Genomic DNA, 16800 nt, shown 5'->3' with positions numbered 1-16800 from the left:
AGACCTACAGACCAAGTGAGGCAACAGAAGTGATTGGTAGAGCTAATGAATGTGTAATTAAAGTGAGGAGTTCAAACGTGAGAACCTCTGGGGTTATCCAGCAGCAAAGCATAAACAAAGATGTGTTAAGTGCTAGACAAGTTCCTGAGGAGACTTCCCTTAGAGCTGGCTGCTGTGGCCATGGACTTGGCAAAAAAGCAATGCTTTGTTAATCCTCAGATAATATTGAGCCCCATAAGCAGGGAAAACTTTTTTAGACCATGTGTTAGGTAAGAGCAAGAATTCAGACTAACTTCAAAGTGTTTTGCTATACCAAGAGTTTCATTTGTGCTTTAACTTCTAAGAATACCCACATCAGTACATCAGTCATGTGGTTGAGTAATTTCTCAAAAATTAGTATGAAAGTTAATCCACCAGCATTTCAGCAAGGTCCGGTTGTATTTTAGATAATAAACAAATTATAACCCAAGGTATATAATATCTGAGGTGGTATGGAAATCTCAGCATATCTACAATTTTTAAGCTCTCTGCTATAATAAAGATATTTATACTAGCTTTCCCTGTTCCCAGCTTTCACCTACTGATGTTTATGAAAGTAAGGGAAAAAGTAATTTAACTCCTGGAGACAAATAGTACAGATTCTCCAGGAGTATTTTGTTTGGAAAAGAGTTAAATGGCAATACCTCATGGGAAAAAAAAAAAGTAAGAAAGCCTTTTCAAGACAAATTTTAATTTGGAATTTTATTTTTAAAAACAAAAAATTCAAATAATTTTCCATTTATTAATGGAATGCATAAAATCTAGTTTTGAAGAAAATACTTTAAAAATCTACTTCAAATGTTTAGAAACCTGGGTTATACTGATCCATAATGAAAAATTAGTTTGAAACTCCTTCTCTCAATCCAAGACAATGCCTAAAGACCAAATTCAGAGTAATCACAGAGAAAAAAAACATAGAATAAACATTAAGATTACAAAAACAAGGTTCTAATGAGACACTTCCAGTTTCCACAGGTTTCTGTAGAAGTTATACTAAGTTTCTGTAATTTGACCTTACCTGGCTAAACTCATTGTCCTTAGATCTGAAAACAGGAAGTTCTTTTCACAGTAAGTCGCAAGTTCTGTGACGTTTAGCCACTGTTTTCTTCCATTTAAAACTTTATAAATGATTTACTAATGCCAAACAGTTACAACAGGACTCTGGACTGAGCTTCCTCTTTATTTTGCAGGGACTTTCATTATAATTAGATTACCGAATGCTACAAGACATAGCTTGAAACAATTTGAGTTCTTCTCTTTTCTGTTACCTAATTCATATTCTCCTTCTGACATAAAAGCCTACAAAAAACCCAAAACCTTTACAAACATCCACAGCAGCAGTTCTTCCAGCAAGCAGAAAGAATGGTTCCCTGTGAACAGAGTACAATTGTCAACAAAGTGCCACTGTGCTAAACTGCAGATGCAAACTGTTCTGAAGCTACAGTGCAGCCAGCATAAGCATCGAATTTCAGTATTAAAGGGCAGTATCTCACCAGCAAAGATACACTTGATAGGGTAGCCTCTAAACAGAATTGACACACAAGAATAATGTGGGAATAATAACATGTCTGGCTAAAATAAAATTAAACCAGAAAAGATTGGCTAGTTTATTTACTAAATGAAGAAAGCTGATTTGAGACAGAAAGCCCAAGCTCACGTTCTTCTTGCAACAAGCCAGGTAGTCTGACTGCAGGCCTTAACGAGAAGACTCTAGATGTAAAGACATTACATTTCAACATAGATAAGCAGTCCAAAGAACAGTTTGCTTTTCAAATACAAGCTAGCTGTTTTGTCATGAACAGACTAGAAAGCCTCAGATTAAATGCAAATTAGCTTTCTTTAAAGTACTATTTAACTATTTTTTTGCTTCTTTTGATAATTTTTAATTTGCACAGCAAAAATTACACGGAGTTCATCTTCAAAGACAAGGAAGAGCGTATGAGGTGGTTCTAGAAGCTTCCTTCTATTGTCAAAATCTGGACAGATGTATCAAATTCCCTTCAAATTCTGCTGCTATCAGGCTGCAGAATGTAGACATGAGAGAAGACATGCCAGGTGACACACAGGCATTGCCTCTTCTCCTCCAGTTACTCTCTTCCTCCACTGGAAGTTACCACCCTCAGAAGTGACTCAGCAGAAAAAAATAAACAAATAAACAGACCAACAAAAACAAAACCCCAAGCCAAACAACCCCTCCCAACCAAGAATAAGAATAATATTATTAAAAAGGCACCAAGCCACACACAAAAAAATACTGCCAAAAGAAAACCACAAAAAAAAAAAAAATCACCAAAGAGCAACCCCCTCTCCCCAAATCCACCAAACAAAAAAGAAAAATAAACCAAACAGAAAAACCGCACAAAACAAAAGAAACAAAAAAGCCAACAAAAACCACACAAAAAACCCACCCAACCCAATCAAAGACACAGTACCTCAACTGCCTCAGTGCAAAGGCCAGCACACTCACAGAAGCTGGAACAGAAGCTCATTTGAGCTAAATCATCAAGCCTTGCACTTCACTACAGCTCAGGGATAGCCATCTCCTGTAGATAACAAAGCCCTGCAGCTACCTGCCAAGTCTGAAAATCTATTTGGAGCTCAAGTTGTTTACAGCCAACCTCTCAAAAACTACTGAAACATACTTTTCAAATACAACCAGATTTTGCAAAAGGACAGATGACTTAGGAGTTCTGCCCCAAAAGTGCAAAAATGCGTATGGCTTCTGGAAATTCAGCATTAAGAAATTATACAGTCCAATTTAATTTCTTAGTGATATTCTGAATTTGCATCACTGTGCACATCAAGAGCAACTGAACTACCTGAAACTTGCATCTTGAATTGTACATGGGGCAGATAAATAGGCACCCGTGGAAAGTTTATCATGAAAACTGTTATTTACTAAACATAAAAAGGCAAGATGAACAGAAAATATCTGATTAGGAATGTACTTTTAATTAATTTAAGATATTGTGCATGCAGCACCACTAGTGGAACAGCAAGAAGGTGGCTGAACAGGGTTCTATCTCTGTACATAGCAGACTATGTAGCTGAAACAAGAACTGGATAAAAGTGGAATAAAAACTGAGAAATATTTAAGATTTCAAGAAATTCATAGAAATTCTAGTTATAATCTTAGAAGGTAAGAAAGTTACACACAAGTCTCATCCCTGAGATGCTCTACTTTAAATTGCATACTAAAAATCACAGTGTAATTTCTTACTATTGGAGGCAGCTATAAACACTCCTGTAAAACTGTAAGAGAAAATCACCTTTTAGAGTTCCACAAAAACATAACTTGTAAGAACACAGCACAAAAATACAAATTCTTAAACCTCTGGGCTTTCAAATTGAAGTGTTGTGCCATGAAGTTTTAACTAATTCCCCTTTAACAACCTCAATGCTACAACTGCAATAAACCAATTTTAGTCTCATTACCGTACTGTAAAGAGCAAAGTTTTCCATTCACCTGTTCTGTTCCTCAAGTTTAGCAAGTAATTCCAAGTCGTCTGGGCTCAGCTGTGTTGGTGAGGATGGTGACAGGGCAGGTGTGGACAGAGTGGTGGAGGGGGATGTGGTGTGCAGGGAGGCAGATGGACTCGCCACCTGGCTGGCCATTTGACTGACGGTGTGCGATACCGTGTTCTTCACCCATGAGAGAGTGGAGCTCAGCTTGCCTGCAACCTTGTCTGTCGCCACCTGTATTGAGAAAAAGAAGAAGATGCAAAAGTTGTCCTTTTTAAACTCCTTTTTTCCAGCAAACCTGCTGCATGGAACAAAGGAAAAAATATACAGTATGCACAAAGCAACACTGAAATTATTTATTTCTCCAGGACCCCAAGGCTGTCAGAAGTAACACAAGCATCACCAGCAATACAGTATTATAGAAGTAACATGCAAGTATGTTGCTAATCCACAAAGACAAACCCCGAGAAACTCCTGATGTATACTCACAGAGCTCATCTCTGCAGTACAGAAATACCACAGGATCCAGGATCAGCTCCGACTTCCCATTATAAAAATAAATAGAAATAAAAGCTTATTTTAAAACATCTTGATAAACTAAAATAATGGCACAGAAACTGTAGAAATATAGATATAGAAACGATCAACTACTTTACTGATAGACACTGAAGCAGAACATCAGTGTAACCCCCCCAGACCACCCACTGCTCACCTTCACTAATCCCTATAGTGCAGGACAGAAGAGCAGGGGCACCACATTTCTTATTTATGTCCACACAAAGCATCCTCCAGCACTGTCAGTGTACAGAAAATGGTCACAAAGAAGCCATACCCACGAGTCTACAACAGCTGAAAGTCTCACAGTAAGGCATCACACTCTTTTCTTTCCCCACTTTCTCTTCAGGTCACTCCTACACCAAGCGTCCTTGATCCCCAGTCCCACTGCCAGTGCCTGGACAGACCCCAGGGTTTTGGGGAAAAAGCAAGAGGTGCTGTTAGAGTAAGGGAAGTAGTGGGCTCGGGAAAGCAAAGGTTAACTGGCGTTGATCATTATCTGCTGCTAGTTCTTGACCAGTGCTATGCAAAGAAGAGCAGCTGTTGGGGGCATCTTCCAGTGAACCCCTCACTAGAGCTTCCCTTCAGCATCTGAAAATATATAGGCTTTGACATACAGTAACTCAGAGTTTAATCCTTCCCCAGCCCAACTCAGAGGAAATCCAGATGTACCAGAGGAAGAGGTAGCTGCCTAGCAAATGTTAAATCTTCACAAAACCAAGGCTGAAGAGGAACTTCTGAAGTAGTGCTGCTGTTAACTATTTATTTTGAACTTTGCTGATTTCCTCAAAACACTGAATTACTCAATGCCACAAACAATTCTGCAGTACAGCCCATAAATAATTACTAAGATACTAAAGACACTGAGATACAGGGGGAAAAAATCCTTTCCCAAGATCCTCCAACAGAATCTAATTAAAGCAAAGTTTCAACTGAAATAAAAAACTCCATCTCATCACACTGCACATTTATCTGAAGCACAGTATAAAGACTGATTGCTGAAACAGGAGCTTTTATTTGGATACAATGCTACAAAGAACTTTCTTGTCAATCAAATCCAGCAGCATTTTATTTTCACTTCATATCAAAAATAAGACACATCACAGGCCAACCCCAAACAAGTGGTACTCAACCTTCCCACTTATTCTCCAACAACAACATAACAAAACAAACAAACACCTAAGAGCTCTCCCAGAAGACTAGAAGTTTCCAATTTCCATATGCTTAGCATTCATTCTGAAAATATTATTAAATTTTGCTAGAAGTCTTCAGAGGCAAGAATGCAAACCACAGGTGGGAATAGTAAGATACCAAGATAAGCATCAGAAAGGTTCCAGCTGGTTCGTGTCACTACTGGACAGCAAAAGTCAGGTATATAAAAAGAAGAAAAAAGGAAAAAGAAAAAAAAACTCACAACAACCCAAAACACAAAAATCTCAACACATATCTTTTGAATATAATTTTGGAAAAAAATTGCTTCCAACACTAGCATTTGGCATCATCTTTTATAAAAGAAAAGAATGAAAATTACTAGAGATTTCAAAATTCTAATTTTAATACATGTATTAATATTTCATGCAGTCTATATCCTTTATTCACTATTGCTATGAAAGGATAAATTACTGCTGTTTCACTTTGAATGAAATCACATTATAATGAAGGTAACTCATACATCTCACTTAAGACTGATTATTTTCTCAAAGGCTTTAAACTGCTTAAAATATCACAAGTAATGCAACTATTCCAAAAATAAATGCTGGCAGAAACAGGGCCAATCTTAATACAGTAAAAATTACTGCCATACGCAGCAGGCTTTAGGAGTCACCCACTCTAAGAATCTTAGGTATAAGGATTAGAAAAGCAATGATTTTGAGTAATATCCTATGTGGTGTGAACAGGAAGAAAAAACATACATTCAGTGTTTATCTTTACACAAAGTTAAATAACTGGGAAGACTTAAGACATAAAACAAAATTCAAGGTCAATCTGGCTTATAAATGACGAGGCTTACACTGTACAGTAAGAGAGCTGAAGGGGGGTGGTGTAGCAACAGAAATCAAGAATCTTGCCAACATTCATTCACCAACATACCACTGGGCATTAAAAAAAATAACTCAAAAGTGTGAAGAAGACAATTATGTGAAGAATATCAAATGTATGGTCAAGAAAACCATGCAAGACAGCAGTTAAGTCAGTCAAAACAATGTGCCTAACAATATTGTTTCTCAGGGCAGCTCAGAGGTGTATTAGAATGTATCAGAAAATTAGTACCCCAAAACTATTTCTAGCCAGCTATCTGAAAACATTGACACACAGAACAGGCAAAGTGCACAACTGGCAAAAGCAAGTGTTTGAACATCAAAAAGCTCACAGCCAAATTTGCATCAAAAACACATGAAAATTTTGTTTGGGGGAAAAAAGTTATGGCAGTCACCTAGGGCCAACCAAAATTAAGAAAATACAATTCTGATCTAACAGCTAACTAGTCACACCTACATCCTTTTTGCCAGACTTTTCCAGGTTTCCTAAATATCTAAAGCCAGCTCTCTTAGCTTGTCAGCATCAGTGAAGACTCCTGAACCATGACATAGAGGTATTTAGTTATGTTATCATCATCCATTTCCCTAAATAGGATACAATAACAGGATTTTTCATATTTCATCATTTCACCTATCTTAATTTCAAAATGTATAACAGTGGCAGAAGATTTCAGAGGTAAACTTTGAAAAGTGATTTAAAACCTTCTAGAAAACAGGTCACTGAAATTTGAAAATGAGAAAACCTTGGGCTGTATCCCAAAACATCTGATCTGAATAAATGCATACTTCATTAATAAAGAAGATTCTATATTTTTTTATATCTATGGCTCTAGTAAACTGACTGCAGAACTCCATATGCATCAGAACACTAATTGTCAAATAAGTCATATGTGGTTTTTAGCATTTTTTTCCTCTTTGTGATTTTACTCTAATATGAGAAGTTGCTGAAAATTTATATTTTGATGAGAAGTGAAAGTAAAATACTCTGACTTGGAATTACAATGTCCAGAAAGTCAATTATAAAATACCAGGATTTTTCAAAGTGAGTATATATTGTCATTAGTAATTCTAGGGGTTTGGTTTTGATTGTTTCTTCTAAGTATCTCTTTTCTTTTGGTTCCCTTTAAATACTAACATGCATATAGAACCCAGTCTAAACTGTAATAGAAAATCACTGGCAACAAAGTAAATTATTTTGATGGTAATTATTAGTAGTGTTGATTCTCTTCAGGAAGCATAGAAATAGCAATTACATTTGTTGAGCTGATTCTAATGATTTGGAAAACATGGAATAGCAATATTAACAAGTAAAGGTCTAATTAATTAATTAATTAACCATATTTAAGCTGCAAATCTATAGTTTGGTTTAATTATTTTTTCCTCCTGTAAAGAGCAATGTGCCAGCATCCCTATGGACACACAGAGTATACCTGCCTTTTCAACTCTTTAGCATCCTCTTAACAAAGACTGAAAATCCCTGCTATGTCACCATTTCCAATCCCATGTACACCATTCCAACCAACAGCACAGCTGTACTTGGCCATCACTAAACCACCACTGTTGCCTCCTACCTTTCTGCTGACAACCCCTGCAATAAGAGATCTGTCACACATCAATGTGCACACACAGCACACAAGCGATTCCTACTGACTCCCAGGAGATCTGTACCTCTCCTCTGACAGCACAAAGGTTTCATTCTAGCCCTGACAGAGAAACTGGGGCTCCCCCAGTTACAAACTACAGTGACAGCACTGAGAATACATTTACTGTAAATGACAGCAGATAGTTTCACTGGGCATCACCAGCACCAGCAAACACAGGAAAATTTGTGTGAGCATTTGGTTTAACCTCCCTTCTTTAGGGATGTGACTTTGCTTAACACAATATTCTGGAAAGATTCAAGAGAACAAGTCTCATTAAACCTTTAATCTTTGGGGTTTTTGGACAGTGTCCTCAAGGCTTTCCTAAATAAGTAATTCTTTAAAAACCTGGTTATTGTTTTAACAGGTACATCTGCAGGCCTGAAGGAGTATCTGCCTACAAGGATGATGTTTTGCACTTCACTTACAAAGTGTCCTTCCCTTTGCTACTCTTCATTGCTGTGGAAAAGAAATTGTGGCCGGCTGTTTGTAGCAATAACAAGAACAGCCAGACACACCACAGCACCTCTCCAATGATCTTAGCTAGGTCACAGTGGTAAATCCAGCTACACATGAGACAGAAGTTTTACCCCCACCCTCTCATCTCTGCTGCTGCCCCCTCACTGCTGGAGCTCTCCTGCTCTCAGAGCTGCTCCAGCCCGGCCCTTCCCAGCCAAGCAGCACACACAGAGCGTGAGCCCAGACTGCTCCTGAGTCCCAACACTTCCCAGACCTAGGAGAGCTCTCCACACCCCCTCAGCTAACCAGTCCAGGCTGGAAGTCCCCAGTGAACAGAATTCTTTGCTCAACTCAGTTCAACCAGTTTTTCAACTCTGCAAAGAGAACTGGTTTCCTTGTTATTCTCAACATTTTTCGGATGCTGAAGTCTGAGTTACTTTTAAAGAGTACAAAAGGTAATCTACATTAACTGCTACGCCAAACCATCAAGAACACCATCAGGATGCTCAAGCTGTTTCAAATTATAGATGTGTCATCAAAAATAGACTTAATCAATTCTTAAAATGTGCTTTTTCTCTGGAGGGGGATCAATCAAGAACCTGCCAATTTATCCAAGATTTTGAACACAAATGCCACTTCTAGCTCACTCCTGGGACACCAGCCCCTTCCACTGAAGATGGCTAGGTCTGGAGATAAACAGGCAGGGGCACATCTTCCTTACCCTGCACAGGACACATGGAATTGAGCAGGCATCTCTCAGCTCCAAAGCAGGCACACTCATTCAGGCTCCCAGTCCCATTAACCACTCCCAGCTTGCCAATGAACCCAGAGCACAGGAACCATTCACTGGCATCTGCCCGCCTGAGGTCATGCAGATACCTCCTAATACCTCCTAAAGAAATGTGTGAGTTTTGAGTTTGAACATTTTGATCTTTAAAAAGATGATGGGACACAAAACTTAATTATCAAAGACTTTGTACTCTTTCATTAGGAAAACTGAACTACCAGCAATTCTCAGCCACCTGATGAGCCAAACAGGCAAGACACAGATCTGTCTGCTACATCCTCTGAGCTACTGCAAAGACAATAAATGTTTATATTGATACTAAACATAGATGCATGATATGTAGCATATATATATATGTAATATATATATTCCAACTAAAATATATAAAATTCAGTATCTCAACTTTATGTTTAGTATCTTTAATTACCTGATGATTACAAGGCTTTATTACCGAGAGAACTACAATACTGTGTTTAGTTTTCCAAATTACTCAAAGGAATACTGCGATGAGGCTGCATATAAAATATTTTAAGTAAGGCCAGCTACAGGTAGACTGCAACATTCCACGCTAAATACAAATGTATAAACCTCTTTCCCTGAGAATACTCAGGTCATCTTACAGAAGGCCTAATTATGTTAGCAACCTGTGTATTTGCATTTGCCAGACAAAATCTGTTTTTCTTAAAAAAAGCTATTTTGATTTCTTTTAAAAAGGTATTTCACTGTACACATTGAATTTGCTTACTAACTTTTTCCTGCATTTTCCCAAGGAACATTTGTATCAAAGAATTATATCTTGCTATTTTGATTACTCAAAAGATTATAGATATCTTGAAACACTATCTCAACTATTTTTCTTACCATATGACAAAGTAAAAATAACTGCAAGCCTTACACAAACACTGCCGTATGTATCATTTGTTTCCAACCACTTCTTCTCTTCATGAAAAGAGAAAGAAACAGGAACTTCCAGAATACAGGAAGTAATCTCCATATTACTCTACATATAAAAAGAAGTCTGACATAATTTGGTCTGAAATTGTATATGTGGTTTTCTAGCTAGTTTTATAGCATTCCATAGACCCAGTCTCTTTCCTGCTTCAAAGCTAATACTATTCTAATATCTGTAGAACAAATTAAACCAACTCACTCAATGACACATGTAGGAGGTGAATCAGCCTGCTGTAATGCTCCCTGACAAGCTAAAGTCCAAATTCAGGGCTCAAATGTAGCTTCACTATAAACTTCATTTGGGTCTTTTATACGAAAAATTCATGTAACTGATTTCGGCCAAAGCATGAGTGAGAAGTCTTCACTTACCCTCATATTCCTGATTTTTCTTGTAAAATCACCTGACAGTAGTCAGGAATATCATGGCTACCATTCCCTAGCTTCTATTTCACTTGATACACACTAGCTCTCCAAGTCCTTCTGAGACAAAAAATAAAGCAGTCTAACATTTTAGATTGTATAAAATTTAGGCTTTCAAAGCTTTGTGTAGCATCATTTTTTAAAACTCATCATCTGACTAACATGTCATGTGGTTTTGATGGTCCCAGAGAAACTTGAAGTGGCCAGTTCACATGTACAGCAAATATATGAAGTGTTTTAAAGAGGAACTTCATTAGAAATGTTGCAGCAACCCACTAAAGGTTGAAACCATCGCTCAAAGTCATATGAGTAACATTTGCATCACTTACCAAATTGTACTAAATTTAATTTATTTCCAAGAACAATTCCAGGTTTTTAATTACCTCTGCAGTCCAGTATGGTTTACAGACTGTCAGGCTCTGTCCTGGTGTGCTGAGAAGACAAACCACATTGCTTTTGCTGACACTATCTTCTGCCATCTAGAGATGGTCCTTCATCAGAAAAAGTTTCACGTCTTACACAGGACTGTAACAACCTTCAAGAAACTGAGGCCTTCTTTCAAAGGAAAAGAATTAGATACAGTGCTTTTGTGCAAAAGATGGCTGAGAGCTCCTCAGAGCTGCAAGAGAAAATACTGATGGACTACACTAAAACCTTCAAGAGAAAACTTCCTTTGTTCTCTTAGACCTCAGTCTGGAAAATTTCTTTGTATTTGATGTTCAGCATGTCAATGGCACACACATATACTTGAAGGACTATCCCCTTGGCTAACAAAACAGAGGGAACAATCAGATTAATCAGCTAAAATAAAATCAACCATGTCAAGTAATTTTATGCAATAGATTGGAAGATTCAAGGGTTTTGTCTTTTCAGTAAAATGCAACTCAATTATTTAACTTAAGTTCAAGCATTATTGGGCACTTACGAAAGAGTAACACACTCTGAAGCAGACATGTTTATAATTTTAACTCCTTTCTATAGATTTTATTTTCCTACTCATTCCCCAAAGCTTAGCTTCCTCCTGGAAGGGGACAGGTCTAGCATCTACACTACATTAGGACAAAAATAAACAAAAGCACACAAATGCAGATACATTTACTAAAAGCTTTAGGTCCGTATCTTAGAAATAAGAAACAATTGAGTCCTATTTTTGAACATTCACTGATCCTCAATCAAAATCAATGTTTTTAACATAACTCTTCTTTTAAAAAGGACACAAAATTTACAGGCAGTTAAATTGGTAAGTTTAAAACACTTTAGTACCTGACACATGAAAACATACCATTCCATGCAACTTTGTTAATGTACTAGCAGCTCAAGAATTTTTTAGGTCTAATTCTCCTTTTTACAGAGACCAGATTAATTTATGTCACAATTTGCAGGTTAGAACCAAAATGCTCATCTCTCATTTACTAAGCTGTTCCTAAGAGGTGTATGAAATGAGATTTATGGAGAAACCAAAGGACGCAAGCGTGTCCCTTAGGCTATATGGTAACACTTAAAACCTTATCAATTACTTCCCAGAAGTAAAAAAAAATACATGACAAATGTTGGTGAGACCCTCACCTTCAGGATATTCCTCTCCTACAAATGATCAGCTAAAAGGCCAACTTTCTATCAGTTACACTCACAAGTGAAACAGTTTGTAAATGACTGACTGGTAACCAGCCTTTCTTGTGGAGAACTACAACTCATTGCAACCTGCAGCTGCTTACAGAGAAGAAATAAATGTAAAAATTTCAGCAGTGAGAAACATAACTAATTAGTAATTTCCACATAGGAAAGGTGTCCAAGCTACCCAGTAAATAGAGCAGATATAAACACAGCTCTAAACATCAATAGTCAATTCTTTTAAAACAATCCATGCCAACATCTGTGGTCCTGCAGAAATATTCCATTTTGCCCACTAATTTACTTACCATAGCCATGACTTGCCTTCACAAGCACAGCATAACTGGAAGCAGTGTATTTTTGTGCTGCAGAAGGGTCTTGCTCCATGCTAGTCAAGTCTGTAATAGTGCTCCAGGAGCCTTCTCTGAGCACATCACAGAGAAATCTAATTGTCCTTAGATATTTAATAAAGAAAAGGGAAATGGCTCTTCAGAGAAATGATGTATCTGCTCATCATCAAATGAAGGCAGTTATGTTCTGATTAGTTGGCCACTGACTTCTGCACTTTTATTTAGAAATAAGGGCCTGTTTACTTCTTCATAACAGCCTGCTAGGGAAAGAATGCAAAGGAGATCAATGAAACACAGATGATTTTTTTGTGAGTGTGACACCAAAAAGTTCAGGTAAAAATCCCAAGTCCACTTTAACATAATGTGTCTCACTATGGAATTTAAACTTGCTTTTGTAATCTTGTCTTTAGAAAGACTGATCACAATTCTTTCTCCAAAGGGCTAGGAAATACTAAGACTTCAGCCAAACCCATAAAGTTCCACCAGTAATGCATTCTAATGGAGGAAAAAAATTACTTTGCTCAAAGAATACTGAGTTTTAACTCTGCTGTTTCAGGCAGCACAGAAGTTGGAATTTCTTTTTACTATGCCTGGACGTAGTTCACTGCCTGAACAACATATAATCAAGAACGCATGACAAGTGAGAGACATCAAACTAACTTCTCCACAATAGTTATGTCAACAGTACATGTTCAAAACTTTAGGTTTTGGCTAACTAATAATTTTTACAACAATTTTAAGTGACATTTTATAGTTTTAGCCATCTATAACAAAAATTAACAGCAAGCTTCTCTAACATCTTCTTAGCTATAAGTGCATGGTTAATTTACGGCAACAACAATCCACTACTGAAAGACTGACCTGTCTGCAAGCCTGATGAAAACAATGAAAAAAAATGCAGTTAATGCAGTATAAGATACTGATAAGTCAGAATTCTAAGAACATGTTATGATGTCATCAAACAGGTATTTAATGCTATGCTAAGAATCACTAAGATTTAGTCATGACAATAGGCCACAAGAAAACTCAGGAGTTTGGGAAAATCAACAGCTTACCATATGGCAGAACATATTAACACAGCCTACTATCAAAATACTAAGTTTGGATTTTTCTTTTTTTTTTTTTTTTTTAAAGGATTGAACCATAGAAGCAAAAGCAATACTGGTCAGAAGAGATGATAAAGTAACATAACCCATGAGCGACAGGTAAAGTTTGTTCAGGCAAAAGAACAAAATGATATTTGATGATGGCTTTTGGCTGCTTTCCAAGTTGGAAATTAGGAAAAAATAGGTGTCCACAGTCATTCTATCACACCACCTTACTTCTTGTCCAGAACAAAAACCCACCTTAGTACTTTACTTCAACCCCAAATATACAACCACCTTGCTGGGACTGGGGAGGATCACTTCTACAGGCAATTAGCAAACAAAGTTGACGGTCACGCTGTCAACATCACCTTTGTCATCATGACTGAAAGGATATCCATTGCCTGAATCCTACAGCAGGCTCAAGACTTCTTCCTAGGCTGTCACCAAAACACCACTTGATGGCTAAACTGAACAGTTTCCAGAGTCCTCAGAAGTTAGACGACATTAAGAGTAATTACAGAAAAGTGACAATTCACTAAATCACTTCTTGCTCCTCTGAGCAGAGGTTTCTGTGCACACATATAGGACAAAAACACATCACAACTGTGTGTAAAATGAGCAGAGGCAGAGCAGGCCCAGGCACTATCCATTACCCATTTCTTGCAACCACCACTTGCTGGAGAGGGAAAGGATGCACTGCAATGCACAGACACTTGAGCAGAGATCCCTACAATGAAAGCAAGACAGTACTCCAGATTTAAAGGAATCCAAACATTGGCAACACATGATGTTGAGTGTCACAAACAGAGAAGGCACAAGGCTTGAATTCAGCATGCTACCTACAAACGTCAGTCACATATTCAAGAACTCAGGGAACACATTTAATAACTCAAAATTACATATTACTATAATATTTACTATTTGCCTTTTCTAAAACTATTACTGTTTTAATTGGATCTAGAAAAAAAAATTATTTAAGAGACTATAACCAAGGCAAGTGTAGGCTGGTTTAGAAAGCAACATTCATAAACGCAGGGTTAGTTGTTATTGTTTCTTGGATCAACCAGAAAAGATTTTTTTCTTATAAACTATGCACTTGACACTTAAAATTAGAGGTAAAATGTCAAATTCTGTCTGTTTCTTAAGCATTAGAATTTCTTTTTTCTACAATTTAAGGAAACTGAAGTCAGAAAGGGTAAATAATCTTAAGAATGCATACCCCTAACTCAGCTGTTTTTCCCTTTCTAAATTATGATATTAGAACCTTGAAATAGCAAAGTAAGCATTTCTGTTTTCCAAAATTCACTGATAAAGGATTTGTCTTCCCGTTTTTAAAACTTCTCAGATTACTATCAGTCTTACCCAGAAAATAAAAGGACAGTAACTGTTTAGGCACATCACTTTTTCTATCCCTTCTTCTGCTATCGATCTGGAAGGGCTTTTCTCCTCTATCTTTCTTTCAACTACTCCAACCACCTCCTGCTTACTTCTTCAACAGCAATTAAACAAGTCCACAGAAGACAAAGATATGAAGAGCAATTCAAAAAAAACCCCAACCAAACAAACCAGCATTACCAAAACAAAATATCCAAGCCACCAGCTGTAGCTCAAGGAGTCCTTAAGCCTCAACCTGTGGGAGTGTAGGAAGAGACATGGGAAGGAAGTAGGGCTGTTCTGTTGAAGCTTTCTTCTCCAAACATCTGTTCCGCTTAGAAGTGCTGTGGGGCTGGATGGACACTCAGTGACAATCACTATAGCTGCTCTCAGCCCACTTGAAAAAATTCAGGCAATGCTGACTCATAATACTGAGTGCTTTCCTCCTGATCATGCCCTCCTTCCACTGGCTGTCTCTATTTTCTCTCCTAATCTTCACTTGAGAAAGAACTTATATCTATGCATTTCAAAATAAGCCTTAAATCTTTATAAGCATAAATAGAGAGCTGTACAATTGTGATCAAAGCTGACAGCTCACACTGGGAAAGGGAAAAGAAATAAACAGGCACATTTATACAAAACATCTTAATGCTATCTACCAGTAAACCAAAAAGATTCAACTGCCATCTCTTTTAGGCACCTGAAGCAAAGTGAATTGAAAAAAAAAAAAAAATTTTTTTTTGCAAATACTTTTGGAGATAAGTAAAACACATTCAATATTATCTGTCCTTCTGTGTTTCAGTGTCTCCTTTCTACGTTTTTTGTATGTGAAATTTGAAACAGAAAGAGCTATCCTAGACTGATGTGGAATGCAATGTTTTGATACAGACAGCGTTAATGGCAGCTCACACTGGAAACTGAAAATCGTATAAACCAACTTCTCCTTTGCTACAAAATTGCTTTAGCAATGCTGACGATTAGCAGGTGTTACATGGAATCACAGCCATAACTGAATAACTAAACCTGGAATATATAACAAGTAGACAGAACATTATTATCGACTGTTTACCCTCATTATATAATCCCGTTCAGGCTGATGCAGCAGGAGTTCTCGCATTTGAAAACTGAAAATTATCTCGCTCAAGAATGACAGACCCGCGGGTTCCCGGCTCGGCGTTACGCCGATAAGCCAAGGAGGAACTCGCCCTCTGCAGACAGACCGGCCGGAGGCTCCCCGGGACGCGGCCCCTCCCGCGGCCGGTGCCTCAGGGCACTTCCAGCGCGCCCGCTGCCCACTCGCGTCGCGCCGGGCCGAGGCGCGGAGGGGCCGGGACACGCCGGCCCCGCGGCCCCCGAACCGGGCAGGGCCGCGCAGCGCGGCCTCCCCTCACTCCGCCCGACGCGGACGCTCCCTGCCCGGCAGCACCGCCCGCTCCGCCGCCCACCGCCCTAGGAGGGCCCGGTCGGGGGCGGCCGGTGGTGCCCCGACACCGCTCGACCCGGCCCCGCCGCCGCCCGAGGGGACGGGACGGCGCGGCCGCGATCGCCGTGCCCCGCCCGGGCCCGGCCGCCCCTCGCCCCCCGCGGCGGGGCCGCGCGCCCGGCGCGCCTCACCTTGGGAGCGCTGCCCGCGGCGGGAAGCGGCGGCGCGTGCGGGCATCGGCGTCCGCGCCGCGCCGAGCCCCGCGCGCCGCTCCGCCGGCCCCGGCTCCCGGGCCACGTCCCTGCCCGCGCCGCGCGCAGGCGCACTGGGCGCGCAGCCGCCGCGAGGGGCAGCCCCGGCCCCGCGGGCCCCCCGGGCGGGGCGGGCGGCGGCTCTGCCGCGCCGCGCTGCCGCGACTCCCCCTCCCGGGGCTCGGGGGTCCCGGTGCCGTACGCTGGAAGGCCGGGCGGCGAACCGTGCCCGCGGCGTGCCGGTCGCTCCTGTGCTGCTCTCGCGGAGGTTCCCCGCTGTGTCACCGTTGCCGCCTCCGCACGGCCCCCGGCCGTGAGCCGAGCCCCCGCCCGGCCCCGGGTCGTGGCATC

General features: G+C 39.7%; 1 protein-coding gene across 8 annotated transcripts in view; it reads right to left on the bottom strand.

Moving 5' to 3' along the window:
• Positions 1–16521, bottom strand: part of EVI5 (ecotropic viral integration site 5) — a 74491-nt gene extending 57970 nt beyond the window's left edge. For 4 of the 8 annotated variants that reach the window (XM_058842873.1, XM_058842879.1, XM_058842880.1 and 1 more), the window contains exons 1-3: positions 16390–16521; positions 3991–4042; positions 3506–3735 (exon numbers count right to left, since the gene is read on the bottom strand). In XM_058842873.1, coding sequence (XP_058698856.1) covers positions 3506–3735; positions 3991–3999 — 239 coding nt within the window. In that variant the 5' untranslated portion in view covers positions 4000–4042; positions 16390–16521. Of the gene's footprint in view, positions 1–1057; positions 1153–3505; positions 3736–3990; positions 4043–4213; positions 4447–16389 lie in introns of those variants that run through there. The other 4 variants (XM_058842874.1, XM_058842875.1, XM_058842878.1 and 1 more) reach the window with 4 other exon arrangements.
• Positions 16522–16800: the final 279 nt, after the last annotated feature.

The sequence above is a fragment of the Poecile atricapillus genome, chromosome 7, assembly GCF_030490865.1.
Source record: "Poecile atricapillus isolate bPoeAtr1 chromosome 7, bPoeAtr1.hap1, whole genome shotgun sequence".
Classification (NCBI taxonomy): Eukaryota; Metazoa; Chordata; class Aves; order Passeriformes; family Paridae; genus Poecile; species Poecile atricapillus.
Note: the sequence above shows the minus strand (reverse complement) of the source record. Positions and strands in the feature narration are given on the sequence as shown.